The following is a 17,091-nucleotide window of genomic DNA, read 5'->3' as shown; positions in this document are numbered from 1 at the left end:
ACGGGACTGCACGGTGTTGTTCCCGGTTTCCCCGTCTCCGCTTCGCTGGCTCATCTCTGAACGATTTGGAGTGCATACTATGCAGAAACGAAAGTTTGGTAAAATGATGCGAGTCCAGGGCTTCACTCCACGATCGATTTTTGAAACCCCTTCACGCTGGCTCCTATTTCTCCCGTCATCGACGACATCGGTCGCGACATTCGACGAGTCGCTTGGCTTCCCTAGCGCAACGGTTTCGATCTAGGCTTTACCAAGGACGAGTGTCTCCATTCCGTACTTGCCCGAATGCACCATCTTTGCGGATTCGCTCGGATTGTCCGCAGACTGCAGGGACTAGTTGAACTAACAACTTCCGCTGCGTATACCCGTATCCAGTATCACTTGGAACGGAAATTAAACGCCGAAGATATAGAATGATATTGGACTTCCCCATTTCGTCGAGATGCTGAATAGAATGATGTGTCCTTTGCGTGCTGGCACGTGGCGAGTACTAACCATGTTCGGAGGTTATTGCACTTTCATTTATAATATCCTCGCTCTGAGGCCCCTGACAAGTCCCAGCGCACAAGTCTAGCTCTTTCGCAAAGTTTGTCGACGTGTACCTCTACTAACTAGAGAGTAGAGACTAAAGTTTCTAGCAGACCACCGCGTCCGCGCTCGGCCAATCTGGGCCATGGGGGTTTCCGCAAAGATCGTGACTTGGTCCCGAGACCCGAAACGACTCATCTCCGAGGCATTGAATAACACGGCAGAAATATCGTCACTATCCATTTCCCAACTTTTGCCGAGTTTCGTGATATTGGCTTGGGACTTTCGCTGCGAACACTTACCAATACAGGTTAGACTCCAAGGAACAATCTAGAATATTACTCCCTCCAGTATTCCTCCCAACTTCCGAGGATGGTTCCTCCTAGATATTCGGTGGTATTCCGGATGTGATATTCCGGATTACCAATTTGAATTCCTTGTCGTCCTAATATTTCTGGTACGCAGAGGTCGCGGTACCAAGTAGGTACATGAGTACCGAAACCTCGCCTCGGGGCTCGGGATGTGGGACCTCAGCCCAGTGAGTCGGCAAGGGGTTGCGGTTGTGGGGTAGATCATGCTGCAACTCCACTTCATTCCACTCCAACACGTGAGTTCTGGTCTTTGGATATTGGAACCTTGCGGGAGATCCGAGCGGTCGGCTGCCGTGTGGTTTCATCATGCCTCCGAAGCGTTCGGAAATCATCCCTATCCAGCGAATTTCGTTGCAGCGTCTCACATGTCTGACGGATCCATCCGGATCCGCTGTGTTGTAGCGACGGACAATTTTCTTTGGAAAGGATGGTGTCAACTCACCATTCATCAAGCGAAAGCGCCCTAATACTTTTCTGCCGCTGTTTGCACGTGCTGCCTCGAGTTGGCAGGTCATTCTGAAATCCACATGCCCTACCCTATCACACGTGGGTTGGAGATGACGGCATTGGGGTGAATTTCGGAGTCCTTGAAACCAAGATATTTGTCAACCTCGATTGTACATACTCGATATGCAAGTCATCTGCCACAGCGTCACTAAAACATCTGGATCTTCCTGGCGGGTCAATATCGCTGCAGCTGTCGGCGAATCCGAATCATCTCCATGGATGTTTGATTGTGCTTCGTGTCATCGCCATCAGAATGTCAGCCTCAATATCGATGCATCCATGATATGCTCCAGGGATTCATAAAATGGCGGTGGCGCCGCAGGCGCCGCTGGTGCTCAAGATGCCAGTACTTAAGGTGCTGCTGGTGCTCAAGGTGCCGATACTTAAGGTGCCGATACTTAAGGTGCCGCTGGTGCTCAAGGTGCCGGTGCTTAAGGTGCTGGTGCTTAAGGTGCCGCTGGTGCTTAAGGTGCCGATGTTTAAGGTGCCGATGTTTAAGGTGCCGCTGGTGCTCAAGGTGCCGGTGCTTAAGGCCTCGCTGGTGCTCAGGGTGCCGGTGCTTAGGGTGCCGGTACTTGAGGTGCCGGTACTTAAGATGCCGGTGCTTAAGATGTCGCTGGTGCTTAAGGTGTCGCTGGTGCTCAAGGTGCCGCTGGTGCTGAAGATGCTACTGGTGCTTAAGATGCCGCTGGTGCTTAAGGTGCTACCGTATTACTGGTGCTCAAGGTGCCACTGGTGCTCAAGGTGCCGCTGGTGCTCAAGGTGCCGCTGGTGCTTAAGCTATTTTGGATTTAGCATCGCCACATCCTTCCCGGATTCCGGAAGTTGCACGGCTCCTTGGTGAACACAATAATGGAGGCTCTGACGTAGTCGATGATGCATTTGATGAAGTTCTTAGTTACATAGATAGGTAAGTATCGGAATTCACATGCCAGCAGATGATTTCAGTGGATAAGGCAGCGAAGTGGTTGAAGCCTAAATGCCCAATACTCAGATACATACATATATCAGTGTCCTCCGGGAGCCGGGAGAGGTTATGGCTTCGTAAAGTTCAGCCCAAACGGCTTGTCCATTGTAGACTGCGAGGTCCTTGAGGTTGGCAACGTGTGTGGCGATTCCATGAGCTCGTCAAGCCATTGGTTTGAAATAGCCTCGATCCGAATCCCCAGCGACCACTTCAGATATCTCTCTGGCCTTTTCCTCCGCTTGAAAATCAATCTTAGCCCATCTCTTCTGCTCACGGTGCATCCATCCACTCCATAGACCCTCCAGATCCAGCTCCGCTCTCTTCGCCTCCGTCATGACCTGCACCACCACCGTACTTCCTTGTTCGGTCTCATCGAAGCCCACGAACCCATCGTGCCGTTCAATCTCAGTCAGGTCGTTCTCCGGCTCCATATTCGTCACATCTTCCAACTCCCCGGCCTTGACACCGGGAACATAGACGCAAACCCATCCCGAGCTATTCCCCTCCTCACCCATCCCTCCCATCGCCCCTCCCATCGCATTCTCCATCAACCCTCTCCTCGCCAACGTCCTTGCCTTCTTCGCCTTCCGCTTCCCGATTCTCCGCAACTCTCCTCTACCCAGTAGACCATCCGCTCGAGCCCTCAGTTTCCATTCCGTCCGCAGCCAGCGACACAATCTCTGAGAGGACAAGTGTAGATGCGGCGTACTCCGAGCGGTCGCGATGAGCATTAATAATGAAGGGCCTAGCGTAGGCGGGTGCAGCGACTCGGGGATGGCGGTAAGTTGAGAGATGCTGGAGGTGTGTTGGCGCAGGTCGAGCAATGAGATATCCGTAAGGCCGAGGCCCTCGTTGATATGAGAAAGGAGCGGCGCGAGAAGTGGTGGAGGGTTCGAAGGAAGGTCGGGGAGTGGCGCAGAGGCGATAGGGGATGTGAGGAGCGTAGGTTGTCGGTGGGCGGGTTGTAGGTACCACGGGAGAGACGAGTCGGGAGAAGGCTCGGGGGTGTCATTGCGGCTATTATGAGAGCCTTCCGCTGGTATTTCTACGTTTTTCCGGATCGAGGTAGTGAATAGGCGACTCAATTCGCGTCGGGGAGGCGGAACGCGCTCAGTATAAGATGGAAGAAAAGGCCGGACGATGGGCGATCGGCAGCCTGTACATCGCAACGAGGATATGAGGGCTCGAGGTGCTGCCATTTTCGATATCCAATCAGGCTAAAATTTAAGCCAGAGTCTGCTAGAGTCTCACACGGTATCGTATTGGAATGGAAAAGTTGAAGATCCTAGTGTTCACGATGAAGGTTCAATCGCGTCTGCGGTCCAGTTCTGGTTCATCCCGCAAAATTTTGTGGGTCACTTTCCAACATCCGAAATATATCCGTTCCAAGGGCATCAGGTCATATCGTCAACCTCTCGGTCTTGCTCATAACATGATTTCTGTTCATCCTGAATCCTTATGTCCAAGTACATTCTTCAAGCATGAGTTGCCTGGTACGGTATACTCGGTCCAAATCACATTAGATTGCATCTATTCGCGTTGTAGAGGTGGCGAGTAGGCGTTGGAAAGCCAATTTGGACGACGTTCTGTATTGGATTCGGTCAAGACAAGAATACCTTGGGTTTGATTGTGTTCGGCAGTATCTAGGTATGGAAAGTATTCAGTACTAATTCGGGCGAAATATCCCCAATCCTATCTCCAGGATTGTCCAAGCAGCAACCTAGGCGAACGCCTTCGTAAGTTGGGTGAGGCTCTCTTCAAGCTTCCTGAACCCCTTGGGTCGTCCCATCTCCTTCAGCAGTCGATCCACTCTATCATGTCCCTTGATCTCCAACAAATCCTTACCAAGGTCCATATCATCCAGGAATTTATTGCTTGGAAACAGCTTGCGATAGACCGCAAGGACGTCATTCCAATTGAACGGCTCAGCAAAGGCAAACAGTCGCTCGCTGGTGACGTCCGGGTGAATCAAGCCTGCAATATGGGTCACAGCGGCGTCTTCCGTATTGACATATTGTTCTAGGATCCGTTAGTAGAAGAAGAACAAGCGCATGTCCAAGATGACACCTACGGGGCGGAAGGAATGCGAAGGAGTTAAGGTCTCCCTCAAAGCAGGCCTTGGCAAATCCGGCCGAAGATGGAAAGCCTTGCTTCTCCGCGTTAAATATTTCGCCAAAACAAAGTTCGGGAAGAACTAGGCAAGTCAGCTTTCGAACCTTTGACGTGTACATGATTAGAATACACACCCGTATTAAATACAAAGGGAGGCTTGTTTTCTTCCACGAACTTCCAAGCTGCTTTCTCGCTCTGAACTTTGCTCGCGGTATAGACGGCAAATGCTTTGTCGAGTCCTTGTATTTCTCCTTTATCGGCATAAATGGCTTGAACAGTCTCATCGTTATACGTGTCTGAATCAATCACCCGTCGTACGTTGGCAGTCGGTCTTCTGGCTGCTGCTGAAGAGGAGCAATGCACGAAACGCTTTACACTCGGGGTGTCGGCGGCAGATTTGAGGAACCCCAATGTTGCGGCGACGGCGAGTGGTACGACATCATCTGGATGATTTGGAGCCCAGTTCGTGACCATTGCCAGATGGATCACGCCAGCACATCCTATTGTCAACTATTGTTCAATCTCTGCCCCCTTTTCATATGCCATCTCAGATCACCTACCCTGGATTGCATCGTCAAATGCCCCCGCCACTGCAATATCAAGGACCCTCACGAGCTCGAAGCTTTCTTCTCCGTAGCTCTTGAAGAAATCCACCATCCAGGCGTTTTTCTCCACGTCACGGACTGTCCCCCGGACTTTGTATCCGTATTCCAAGAGCTGTTTTACAACATGACTTCCCAGCATGCTATTTGCCCCCGACACAAGGACGAGACTCCCCTTGGGAAGGACGGGAGTGAAGGATAGCTCTGGCATGATTCAAGAAAATACAGTAAAGAAGAGCAAGGCTGAATCGGGGATACTGTTCGTTCGACAGGAGGCAGCTCGACTTTGAGGACGATCACAAGGACTAAGATCCGAAAACATCAACATGTTGTGCGTCCCTCGCGCGGCATTTATATCTGTCCAAGGGATCTAGGTGCCCCGGGGTTGAACCACCAGGTTCGGCAGGGACTCAGCTGCTATTGATTGGTTTAACGTGTCAATGAGTTAACCAATCACGGAAACAATAGGTTTTCCGACAGAAGGAATGAGACGCTTGTATTGTGTACGAAGTAGGATTCATCGCAGGGTAGATACACCCGAGCTTATTTGAGATAAAGAACGAAGGAAGAAATCTTGCGTGATGACAATAAGTAATAACCTCTGATTTCCAACGGCTGCACTCTCGTTGGCGGGAAGTTCTTGTAGCAATGTAAAGTCTTACGTGTGCCATACCGATTTAACTGCTAGTGTGGCCAGTGGCATCTCTGGTAGGTGTCCAATAATGTGACAAAATATATGACTCAATGGAGAGCCTCAAAATAACCACACTGGGGACGTATCAAACCTGCCGGCTTCGAAGGCCTAAGCAGGAGATAATCAAAACTTCAAGATGGACTATTATTATTATTTGGTCTATTTAACGCCTGATACCATACGGCCCTATCTAGTCCATGCAGGCTGTATCGCTACTATGGAGGACAAAAAACCCCGTGGGAAAACCATTTAGAAAACCACGCTAGCGCTACGGCGGATTGCCCGCTTTAGCCTTACTTTTATCCTCAATCGTTGTTCATCGCTGGGAACCACTGCTTCCACTCTTGCAGATATCTTGCGAACCGCCTGCATTACACAGGCATACCATCCTCCTCCCTCCCCCTATTCGTCTCTAATCTCTTGGAACGGCGTGAAACCTGAACTGTCCTCCTCTTCGATCTTGCTAGCGAACTGGAATTGTAGGAGTAGGTTGCGTGCGACTATCCAGCGGGCCGCCGCTATTGCACTCGCCGGGGCGGAGAGGATCTCTAGCAAGTCTTGTGTTTGGATTTGTGCGAATAGCTATAGCCGAGCCTGTTCGTGTATTGAGCAATGGATCAGAACGTGGCGTACTCTTTGCGCAGGCCACTCACAGGCGCAACCTGGGCGTATCTCCGGAACTCTGACCTGTGCAAGCCATGCGTTGAGACCGATCACTTCAGAACGGAGGAGGAAGAGGGCGGTGGCGACGTGTTTTGGGGCTCCATCATAGTTTTAGGCGGTCCTCGCACCAGTTGCCCTTCCAGATGCTTGCCGTTTGGTTCTGGGCCTTGCGTTGCCATTCCTCCTGCTAGTTGCGATCCGCCCACTTCCCTATGGCGGATTTTATGCGCAGGGGTTGCGGTGGGGGACTCCTGCCTCCCCTACGGCGGTGTAGTTGGGCTTCTTGCCTGACCATTTGGATGATCTCCTCCGCTCGCTGGAGTCCCGTCTCCGCTTACACCGTGTGGACGTATGCGTATCGCACGCGGCCTGCCTCTTCCCCTTGCTCCTTGCACGCCCCTGTTCTGCAGCGCCCCCCAGACCCCTTCTAATTAGTGTTTCCGACGTCTTAGCCACGACTGGGTGGCTGGCCGACTTGGCGTAGTGGCCCAGAGCGCTTACTCCGACATACATTCGGAGGGGGGGACCAAGATGAACTATTAAGTCAGGCAGATCCCATCCAGTGAATACTTTCTTATTTTACCTAATTGCCATCGCCCTTCTAGGAGTCGCATCAAGGCTACAGATCACCCGCTGCATACAGTAGGAGCTAAAGGATCCACTCGTGACGATAGCTGAATGTCCCTCGCCCTGTCGACCATCGGACACGGCACGTATGTAAACAAACACAAACTATGAATTACTCCATCGGGGTTTAGCGGTGGGTATCCCAAATATTCCAACTCGCCTCCCAAGTCACAAAGCAGAGAACGGGCCCGTAACGTCCATATCGGATCCCCACAGGATTCCGAACCGTCCGACCCAATCCTCGGCTTCCTTTTTGGGCTTCCTTTCCATATGGTAACCCTATGGCCGGAGAAAGCCATTGTCACCACGTATATAAACTTATTCACCTCAACTCCAAGTACATACGGCCACATCGACCAGAAACCTGGGCATCCCGTCCGATCTGCCGTACATAAGCTGGTCCGAGGCGAAGCAGTACTATGGTGGGTGACCACATGGGAATGTTCGCTGTCGTATGTTTTTGTTTTGGGACGGTTGAGACGAGATTTGTTTGAGGGAATGAAGGAGCAGAAGTAAGTGCGTTTTATTGTGAGACGAGGGTAAGGTTGTGCGTGCAAATAGGTATCTTAAGGGGGCTTGCAGGAATTCAAAGAGACTTAACGTAGGGAATGCTTGACAGAATTGTACAATTTTGATTTGTCGACAGTATCTCCAAAAGATTGAGATATCACTGTCAATCGGCTATTGAGACTATGTCATTGAGGAAGGCACGTCGACGTCGTTTGCAATTATCGCTATCGACCCCCTTAAAGGTACTGTACGCGATTTTACACAGGAGATAGTTCAAGCGCTAAAAGGAGGAGTGGCGTGGCCTGGATAGGAGTCTTTATTCATGGGGTATCATTGATTCTCTCTACATATTTAGCGACAGGTTTGGCAACCGGAGCCACTTAAACGTCCACCCCCAAAGTTCGCTACTCAGGCGTCGGCGCCGACATGACCCCCCTCCCATACCACTCCGTGATAACCTCAAACTTGTTCCTGCTCCTTGCCAACGCATCCAAGAACATATCATGCCGATCCGCGCTCTCCTCCTGCGCCTTCCGAATTGCTCTTACGGTCGCGTTCTGCGGCGCGCACACCGGGCACTCGACCTTCTGCTCCTCCGCGTCGTCCTGGATGTTTAGGCAACGCTTATGGAACGAGTGCTTGCACATGAAGTGCACAGCGGGCAGGTCGAGCGTCCCGCCGCAGATGGAGCAGCGGGTGACTTTGAAGGTCGCGGGGTTGTTTGTTAGCTCCTCGATTTCGCCGCGCTTCGTCTCGGTGTCCGCGCGGAACGAGTGGATGAGGCGTCGGTTGCTGGTGATCTCCTGCTGTTCGCGGTCGATGGACTTGCTGAGGTATTTCTTGATCATGCCCATGGTGGCGATGCCGTTGGTGCTGAGGGTCTGGATGACTTGGAGCGGGGCCATTAGGCCGTCGTCATCGATCTTGTTTAGCACGGTTTCGAACTCGGCGCCGGCTTCGTGCATGATCGCTTCGCTAGATGTGAAGTACTGGAGCGCGGCGGGATAGAGCTGCGGCTCTTCGGGACCGTATTTTCGGAGCGCTTTGATTGCGCCGGCGGTGTCTTTGGCCCGCGTGTACGAGCGGAAGATGTCGAAATAGAGGCCTTCTTGCTCTCGGACAAGGGTACTCCCTTCTTTAAAATTTTCAAGGTCGGAAAGCAGAAGGACATTGGAGGTTTCCATGGGGATCTATAACAGGTATTAGAAAAATGGTCACTGGTCAACAATACTGAACAAACCTTCTTGTCGTCCACCAGTTCTCGGGCCTTGTCTTCCCAGGCTTTCTTATCGTCCCCTCTCAAGGAGCTCGCCTTGTGGAGGTACATCTCGAACAACGTCGTATATAGATCCACTCGGTCTTCGTCCTTGACATCGTCGCTCTTAACGCACGCCTCCAAGAAAACGACAAACTGTTCCGGGTGGTCGACGAAAGCCGGGAAAGCCGATCGTGGCTTAGGGATATCATAGTCCGCTGGGGGATCATCTGCGTTCGTCTCCACAATGTGAGCCTGGCTCACCGTGGTTTGTTGGTCGCTGGCTGAGCTAGGACTTTGGACGGTGCTAGTATTCATATAAGGGAGTGGCAGAAGAGCAGCCAGATTCTGGACAGCGGTTGTGGCAGTCGTGGCGAGACCGTAACTTGTGGGAGTGGGGTTATTGGTTACCACGACCGCATCCTTCTTGGGCTTGTACTGGCCAGTGTAATAGTCGAGGAAGAGCTTTGTAGTGTCTTGAGGACAATTCTCAAGCAAGACCGTGGCAAACCTCATGAAATTCTTGAACGCCTTCCTGAATGTCAGTCCTGAGCTCTCAAAAGAAAAAAAGGGTACCAGCTTACAGTTTCCGGCTCAAGCCGCCAGATATATGCAATTGCTTCCGCATATCGTTTTGAATCTTCTATCAAAATGTCCACGACCAGCTCATGTTCTTCGTGCTTGCGTGCAAGGTAGGCTGCTTGGTCGAAGTATCCACCCTGTCTACACATTGCGATAGCGGTATCCAAATCGAATTTCAGGTCTCCGGGAGATTTGATGAACTCCTCGAGTTTCTCAACATCTTTCAATTTTGCATAGCAGTTCAGGAGTAAGGTCGTGTGGTCGGCCGTGGCTCTGTGGTGCTCATGCAACTCCTCTAAGTAATCTATGAGGTTGTGGATCCGTTGGGTGTCCAGAAACTGTGGTTGTTAGCACGATTATGTAAAGGTTTCGGTTCGGGGAATTACCTTGCGAATCACCTGTGATGGCTCGGTGTTGTCAATCGCTTTCAGGTATTGCTGCATGGCTGTGTCGTAGTCCTGTCGCTGGTATAAATAGTCACCGTATTTGCGATATATGACATTCTGTTGGGAACGATCCACCCCTAGCTTTTGCACCAGGTTGATGGCAAGGACATAGAGGTTTCGCTGATAAAGGAGCTCTAGCTTCTGCTGCAGCGACTTCTCGTGGTACCGATAAAGCTACTGCAATTAGAAAAGGGGCATACGGAATTGACATGTTGCATACCTTTCCATCTGTTGTCAACACGAATATGTCATTCCACTCCATGAAGACGGCCTTCACTTCGGCACGTAGGGACTCCTGGTGCGCTATAAATTTCAAATCGGTATTCAAGATCGTGAAGTTTGAAGTACTGAAGAGGTCGTCTGCTGCAGTGCCACCAAACGTCCGCATTGGCGCTGACCTGGGTAGTGTATTCGACTGTGGAGGGGAGACGATGACAACATAGTCGTTATGTATGTGGACCGATTTCTTCGGGCATTCGTATGCGAACGAAGGTCCTCGACCTCTTGGACCGTAGTAGTGTATCGCATCCTCCCTCGCAACAACCAGCTCTCTTGTGTTTGGGTCCAGGGCCAGACACCCTACTCCGCATCCGGATTCGTCCAGAGTTCGTGCGGGTTGACCTTGTCCTTTCCCGGAAATCGCTAGCATCGATATTCTTGAGGTGGTGGATATACAAAGCGTGATCGCATTTCCTACGCGGAACTCAATGCCCGTGATCGGCTCCTCCGATTCGAAGACGGTTCTTTGGCTGTTTCCCAAGTCGTGGATCAGATTCCCCCGTACAACCGTCACTGCCCCATTAGCGAACCCGACCGCGAGTTGAGAGAGATCTTCGAGGGCGTCGAAAGCAGATATTGGGAACCTCTTTCCACCATTCCGTATATGTATCGTCGTCTGGCACCTTGGCGCTCCCGTCCTTTTGTCAATCTTGTCCAGAGCCCACAACTTCAGCACGGGATCGGTTGACAGATCCTCCGCAATCGTGACCAGTAATGCGGTCCCCTGGACCTGTTTCATGTGCGTTATGGCCGTGGAATCGTAGGCTTTGAATGACCGGGCAACTTTAAACGCCTGGGATAGAATGCGAACGACGCCATCGGAGCTTCCGAAGAAGACATTGTCGGATCCGGTGGTGACGCAGGTGATGCCGCCTTGCTGGAGGACTAGTAAGTGGCTGTATCACCATATGTTTAGGTCAGACATACATCAGAGAGTAAGGTCCTCTCGCTTTCCGGTAGTTTGACCTCAGAAACCTCGAAGAACTTGAAGGACTTCCACTATAAGAGCTTCGTTAGAGAGAGCGCAACGGCTTGAGGAGGAACTTGACCAACCGACGTTAGCGCCATCGTGCTCTATGACAATGCGATCGAGTAGAAGTCCGTCATCCCATAACCATCTTGACTAGGACTAAGAACGACTTGATCATTTGAAGATAATGGGGACAATAGGCTTCAATCAACATGATCCTGATTCCATAGAGCTGCTTGAGCTTGAAGCGTCGAGGTGTGGGTGATTACCTGTGTTTAGCCGTGATACAACGACACGTGTTAAACACCCCTACCGGTACAAAAACACAAGGCAACACTAGGCAACAAAAGGCAACAAAAGGCAACAACATTCATGCACAGCCTTGATGCCTCATGCCCTATGAATCATCCCTTCCCTTTCGTTCTCCGACTCTTTCCCTCTCTCTCCTTTCCTTTCATCATCAGTTCACCTTCTCCAATCCATCCCACTTCAACCACCCACTTGATTTTACTTTCTTCCATCAACTTTACTTTCCCATCCAACTAAAGAACACCGCATAACCGCGCTTTCCACTTTCCAATTTCCAACGTCCAACTTGTAATAATCAGGCTTGCCAAGCCGAATCGTCATCAACAAACGCGCCTTTAGCTTTCCCGATCGATCGACGTGTTTTACATTTCAGAAACCCCCTCCAAACCATCCAACGCTCATACCGCCGTCAATCAATCTCTTCCTCATCTTGAAGAGAAGCGTCTCATTCTTTCTACTCTCCGCCTCCCTTCGCAAGGTTTCATCTCTCAAGGCTCCGATCACGAATCAGGGAGCCAACCATCCACTTTTGCCACCATCTAATACATCGAAACACATCATCATCATCGACATCATGTCCAACCAGCTCGAGAAATCTCTTGGGGACATCCTCACCGAGAAGCGCAACCAGACTCGTCAGCGCCGACCGGTTCGCCGCGCCGCCGTCAAGGCCAAGCCCGCCCCCGTTGGCGGCGTCACGAAGAAGACCAAGGCTGCCAAAGCGGCCGAGAAGGCTATTGTCTCTCTCACTGGGTCTGCTCATGGAAGCAAGATTCTTGTGAGCAATCTCGTAAGTGGCCACTATCACACTGGTTCTACTCGGATCATCACTAACATGTCATAGCCTCGCGACGTCGAGGAGAAGCAGATCGAGGTACGTTGAATAGTGTGGATGGCGGACCCCACATTGCGGTTTTCGCAGTCGATCGAGTTTCCTTCACCTTCCTGAGGATGACACTACTGGACGTCTTATAAGCCCTCACAAAGCCCCTCTCGTGTGGAAGATCACACGCTTTAGCTCGCCTATCATAGGCATGACGCAAAGCAAAGACCATCGCCGCATTCCCCAGCCTTAGGACTCAGAAACGGGTCTCTTTCCATCGTTCGGTTGTGACATTCTGAACCATGGAAGAACTTTGGCATGGCAGTGTTGATAGGGCATGGCAATCTTGGCTTGCTGGATCATTCTCTTTATGGCACCTGCCTGGCAAGCAGTCAGCCTTGAGATGGACACAACCAAAGAGAGCGAGGCAGAGGCATGGCATGTTGGCACTCATTTGGCATTTCGGCATACGCAGCGAACCAGCAGTGAACTTCCAAGCAGCATTCCTTTGATGGCTTCGATATTTCCTATCCTCGGACGGCAATCGCTGCAAGTTTCCACATCTCACGACCGTTCCATTTCCGACCAGCTGTGAATATGGTTATGCACGATGGGAAGGCCGGTTTCCTTGACTATTCGGTCGTTGAGCAGGTCTCATGGGATGTTGATGCGGGCGTCGACCTCCTGCTCCAAAAGTTTCCAAGCTTCCTACCCTTGGTATCATGCTGTTGCGCACTTAGGGGGATTTGGGTTATATTTTAGCACTCCTTGGTTGGATGTGCTGTGGGATTTCCTTTATGTGGTTGCACGGACATTTCCTTCTGGATCTTTCTGCTAACAATCACTGCTGGCTCGCTGTACTGCTCGCTGCTTGACTTGATGCTTCTGGGTGGAGATTTTTTGGAGCGAATGAGGACCAACATACTCGATGGATTCGATGCGGATACCATCCATTCCGACGACTTGCATACCTTCGGCTAACCCGTGTTTTTCAACGTAATAGGAATTCTTTGGAAAGAAGGCTGGACCAACCAAGAGGGTTACTATCGCCTATGGCGCTGATGGCAAGAGCCGTGGCACCGCCACCATTATCTTCCGACACGAGGAGACCGCTGCCAAGGCTGCGAAGGAACTCGACGGTCTCCGCATTGACGGGAAGCCGATCAGGGTTCGTGAGGATTCGACTCGCTTGCTCTGCATCAACTAACAAGTTATAGATTGAGGTTCTCCTCTCTCCCAAGTCCATCCCATCTCCCGCTGCCCCGAAGACCCTCGCGGAGCGCGCTTCGTAAGTTCTGCCAGACCATCACATCTTAGCTGTTACTAACGTCCGTCTAGCGGAAAACCCGGCGCAAAGCCCACTCCCAAGCCCGCGACCGCCAACAAGGCTGCCAAGGGCAAGAAGACTAGCCGCGGCCGCAATGCTGGACGACCCAAGTCCAAGACGGCTGACGAGCTCGACGCCGAAATGGCCGACTACTTCGACGCCAGCGCCGACACCAACATGGCCAACGGCGCGGTCCAACCCGCCAGCGGGGGCGACACGGGCATGACCGATGAAATCATGTGAACGCACACGACACCGGATCGAACTCTACTTCCTTCGATCGAAATACCACATACACATCGGAAACCGATGGCAGGAGTTGACGGGGCATCAGAATAGGCATTGATTGATTTGATTCATCGCATTAGGGAACGAGAATGTTCGTTCGGCAGCTGGGTGCTGAGACAGACGGGATGAGGGCGGGGATCGGAACTCATATTGCGCATCTGATTGATTGTTCGTTCCAACAGATATCGGAATTCAGAGGATTCATAGTCTCAACTTGTGTTTGCTGAAATCGTGCTCCCTTCATCGCGACAACTTGCAGCTGTTTCCGGCCCCTCGTAGATCCGTATGCCCCTTCAATATGACTTGAACCGCTTCCACCCCCTTCCACAGGCAGAAGTCACTCGTCCCCTCTATCCAGACGAGCTCCTCCGATCGACCGAGTGAGATGCATGTCGCCATTCGGTCCTGGTAACCCACTCGGCCGAAGCCATCGCACCTTCGGCGCCGACGTCCCCGAAGCTAAAGCTGATGCTGATCTAAACCCTTATCTAACCGCCGCTCCTTGCAACTAACCACCTAAAGCAATAGCATCTCCAATGCGGGCCTGGAATATTCTCGAATCTCGACACGAAGAAATCCCCCCGCACCTGTAATACACAAAACCGGTTCTCAGTCAATCGGCAACGTGATCAGGGCAAGATCGACCCAATCCCACAATTCGATAGGCTGCCCAGGCGGACGGAAATGCAACGTGAACGGTACCAGCGGATGAAGAGGAGCAATGGCATTGGTTCGTCATACCATGCGCGCACAAGGCGGGGGACGGGATGTTTTGACGCGCCTGAACGCCACTCATCTGCGGGGTTGATCCTGAAGGAGGAAATGGACCGTTCATAAATGTCATCCTAATACTAATCATGATGTTTACTGGTTGCAAGGAGTGAAGGGGCACAACTGAACGGAGTAAACGCTATTATCACATCTATTGCCGGGCTTCCATCAGACCGAACGACTGCAGCCATCAATCATCACCGCCAGCAGCTACCGTAGTAATCGTGTCGACCTTTTGCTGTGACAGTAATAATAGTGGCAACTGGCCATGAGCAGTTACTAGTTACTACTTACCAGATATGAAAATAAGGGTTTCACCAGCGTAGACACTGCGTCGGTCCCACTGATTTCTCAGTCGTCGGCCGTCGCCCCTAACCTCCTCACGTCATGCCAAAACAAACGATCCTGCTAAGGGCAAAAACCCGTCCACACGCCCCGCAATAGCGGATACGGATGGAATTTCCCCTTCCCCTCTCTACTTTCTTGATTCTTGATTCTTGATCGAACATTGCTGAATTCACCACCTGATACCATTGTCTTCATCCAACCGTGAAAATGACTTCCGTCCAGCTAAAGACGCCCGCTACGGGTGAATACACCCAGCCTACCGGCCTGTACGTATACCAAGCTACACCAGGTGTCGCCACTAGCCCCCGACCCCGCAAGCAGCTTACCTACTGCCTTAGACCCCCAACTGACCGTATCCCAGCTTCATCAATAACGAGTTCGTCAAAGGCGTCGACGGCAAGACCTTCGATGTCATCAACCCGTCCGACGAATCCGTCATCTGCTCCGTGCACGAAGCCACTGAGAAAGATGTCGACATCGCCGTCAAGGCGGCGCGCGCGGCGTTCGATGGCGAATGGAGGCGCGTAACGCCCGAGCAGCGGGGAAAGTACCTTCGCAAGCTTGCGGATCTGTTCGAGGCGAACGTTGAGAAGCTCGGGGCGGTGGAGGCGCTGGATAACGGGAAGGCGTTCAGCATCGCGAAGAACGATGTGGCAGGTGGGGCAGCGTGCTTGAGATATTATGGCGGGTGGGCGGATAAGATTGAGGGGAAGGTCGTGGATACCACGCCGGATACGTTCAATTACGTGAGGAAAGAGCCGGTAAGTTTGGTTTTCATTTGGACTAATTGAGTTCGAAATTGACAGCCAGCAGATCGGTGTCTGCGGGCAAATCATCCCGTGGAACTTCCCCATCCTGATGTGGTGCTGGAAGATCGGTCCTGCTGTCGCCGCCGGCAACACGGTGATCATCAAGACCGCCGAACAGACCCCCCTCTCCGCCCTGGTCGCCGCCGAACTCATCAAGGAGGCCGGCTTCCCCCCCGGCGTCATCAACGTCATCTCCGGCTTCGGCAAGGTCGCCGGCGCCGCCATCTCCTCGCACATGGAGATCGACAAGGTCGCCTTCACCGGCTCGACGGTCGTCGGACGGCAGATCATGAAGGCCGCCGCGGACTCGAACTTGAAGAAGGTGACACTCGAGCTGGGCGGGAAGAGCCCGAACATCGTGTTCGACGACGCGGATATCGATAATGCCATCTCGTGGGTTAACTTCGGGATCTACTTCAATCACGGACAGTGTTGCTGTGCGGGATCGCGGATCTACGTGCAGGAGGGCATCTATGAGAAGTTCCTGCAGCGGTTCAAGGAGCGCGCGGCGAAGAACGTCGTGGGCGATCCGTTCCATGCGGATACCTTCCAGGGGCCGCAAGTCTCGCAGCTACAATACGACCGTATCATGAGGTAAGTTTCATAGATCCCGAAAACGGGGTGCCTGGCTAACAGCACGCAGCTACATCGAGCACGGCAAAGAATCCGGCGCCACGGTCGAAATCGGCGGTACCCGCAAGGGCGACAAAGGCTACTTCATCGAACCCACCATCTTCTCCAACGTCACCGACGACATGAAGATCGTGCAGGAGGAGATCTTCGGCCCGGTGTGCTCCATCAGCAAGTTCAAGACCAAGGCCGATGTCATCGCCCTCGGCAACAATACCACCTACGGTCTTGCCGCCGCCGTCCACACCACCAATCTGAACACCGCCATCGAGGTCGCCAACTCCCTGAAGGCCGGCACCGTCTGGGTCAACGCGTACAACATGCTGCATCATCAGCTGCCGTTCGGCGGGTATAAGGAGTCGGGCATCGGACGCGAGTTGGGCGAGGATGCGTTGGAGAATTATCTGCAGACCAAGACGGTGAGCATCCGTCTGGCCGATGCGTTGTTCGGCTAAGTTCTGAAGTCGGAAACGAGTCAAGGAAGGAAAGTATCCCTATAATCTGGATCTTCGACGAGGAGCGCTCGATAGCAAATTGCGTTGACATGAGTTGAGCCACTGTATGTACATAAGCGCAAATTGACCATGAATGAGACCACACCGTGAGGGATTAATGCTTGTGAAACCGATGCTGCAGATGTCCATCAATTACCGTAAGCGCTCTGTGTCTTGGG

At 52.2% G+C, this 17,091-nt stretch overlaps 6 protein-coding genes across 6 annotated transcripts; 3 read left to right on the top strand and 3 right to left on the bottom strand.

Moving 5' to 3' along the window:
• Positions 1-1,710: 1,710 nt before the first annotated feature.
• Positions 1,711-2,201, top strand: P152DRAFT_469677 (uncharacterized protein; the record flags this gene model as incomplete). Its single annotated transcript, XM_033680913.1, has 2 exons — positions 1,711-2,079; positions 2,133-2,201. The coding sequence occupies 2 exons, from the start codon at positions 1,711-1,713 to the stop codon at positions 2,199-2,201; spliced, it is 438 nt and encodes a 145-aa protein (XP_033538837.1).
• A 63-nt stretch (positions 2,202-2,264) lies between these two features.
• On the bottom strand, positions 2,265-3,664 carry P152DRAFT_510481 (uncharacterized protein). The gene has a single exon (XM_033682661.1). The coding sequence runs from the start codon at positions 3,570-3,572 to the stop codon at positions 2,535-2,537; it is 1,038 nt and encodes a 345-aa protein (XP_033538836.1). The 5' UTR covers positions 3,573-3,664; the 3' UTR covers positions 2,265-2,534.
• A 323-nt stretch (positions 3,665-3,987) lies between these two features.
• On the bottom strand, positions 3,988-5,781 carry P152DRAFT_478227 (aldehyde reductase). The gene is made up of 4 exons (XM_033681642.1): positions 5,046-5,781; positions 4,620-4,985; positions 4,445-4,567; positions 3,988-4,392 (listed from the first exon to the last, which is right to left on the bottom strand). The coding sequence occupies exons 1-4, from the start codon at positions 5,296-5,298 to the stop codon at positions 4,094-4,096; spliced, it is 1,041 nt and encodes a 346-aa protein (XP_033538835.1). The 5' UTR covers positions 5,299-5,781; the 3' UTR covers positions 3,988-4,093.
• Positions 5,782-7,893: 2,112 nt separating this feature from the next.
• Positions 7,894-11,326, bottom strand: P152DRAFT_504547 (vacuolar protein sorting protein-like protein). The gene is made up of 7 exons (XM_033682379.1): positions 11,197-11,326; positions 11,071-11,142; positions 10,085-11,020; positions 9,805-10,038; positions 9,421-9,756; positions 8,822-9,367; positions 7,894-8,771 (listed from the first exon to the last, which is right to left on the bottom strand). The coding sequence occupies exons 1-7, from the start codon at positions 11,209-11,211 to the stop codon at positions 7,986-7,988; spliced, it is 2,925 nt and encodes a 974-aa protein (XP_033538834.1). The 5' UTR covers positions 11,212-11,326; the 3' UTR covers positions 7,894-7,985.
• Positions 11,327-11,835: 509 nt separating this feature from the next.
• Positions 11,836-13,958, top strand: P152DRAFT_10758 (uncharacterized protein). The gene is made up of 5 exons (XM_033673600.1): positions 11,836-12,212; positions 12,267-12,296; positions 13,249-13,413; positions 13,463-13,533; positions 13,584-13,958. The coding sequence occupies exons 1-5, from the start codon at positions 11,997-11,999 to the stop codon at positions 13,813-13,815; spliced, it is 714 nt and encodes a 237-aa protein (XP_033538833.1). The 5' UTR covers positions 11,836-11,996; the 3' UTR covers positions 13,816-13,958.
• A 1,228-nt stretch (positions 13,959-15,186) lies between these two features.
• P152DRAFT_387967 (aldehyde dehydrogenase, allergen Cla h 10) lies at positions 15,187-16,873 on the top strand (the record flags this gene model as incomplete). The annotated part of the gene is made up of 4 exons (XM_033675903.1): positions 15,187-15,245; positions 15,341-15,740; positions 15,793-16,382; positions 16,432-16,873. The coding sequence occupies 4 exons, from the start codon at positions 15,187-15,189 to the stop codon at positions 16,871-16,873; spliced, it is 1,491 nt and encodes a 496-aa protein (XP_033538832.1).
• Between the last annotated feature and the right edge of the window lie 218 nt (positions 16,874-17,091).

Source organism: Eremomyces bilateralis (assembly GCF_010015585.1).
Source record: "Eremomyces bilateralis CBS 781.70 unplaced genomic scaffold P152scaffold_1, whole genome shotgun sequence".
In the NCBI taxonomy this organism is placed as follows: domain Eukaryota; kingdom Fungi; phylum Ascomycota; class Dothideomycetes; order Eremomycetales; family Eremomycetaceae; genus Eremomyces; species Eremomyces bilateralis.
The sequence above is the reverse complement of the archived record's forward strand: the minus strand, read 5'-3'. Positions and strand labels throughout refer to the sequence as shown.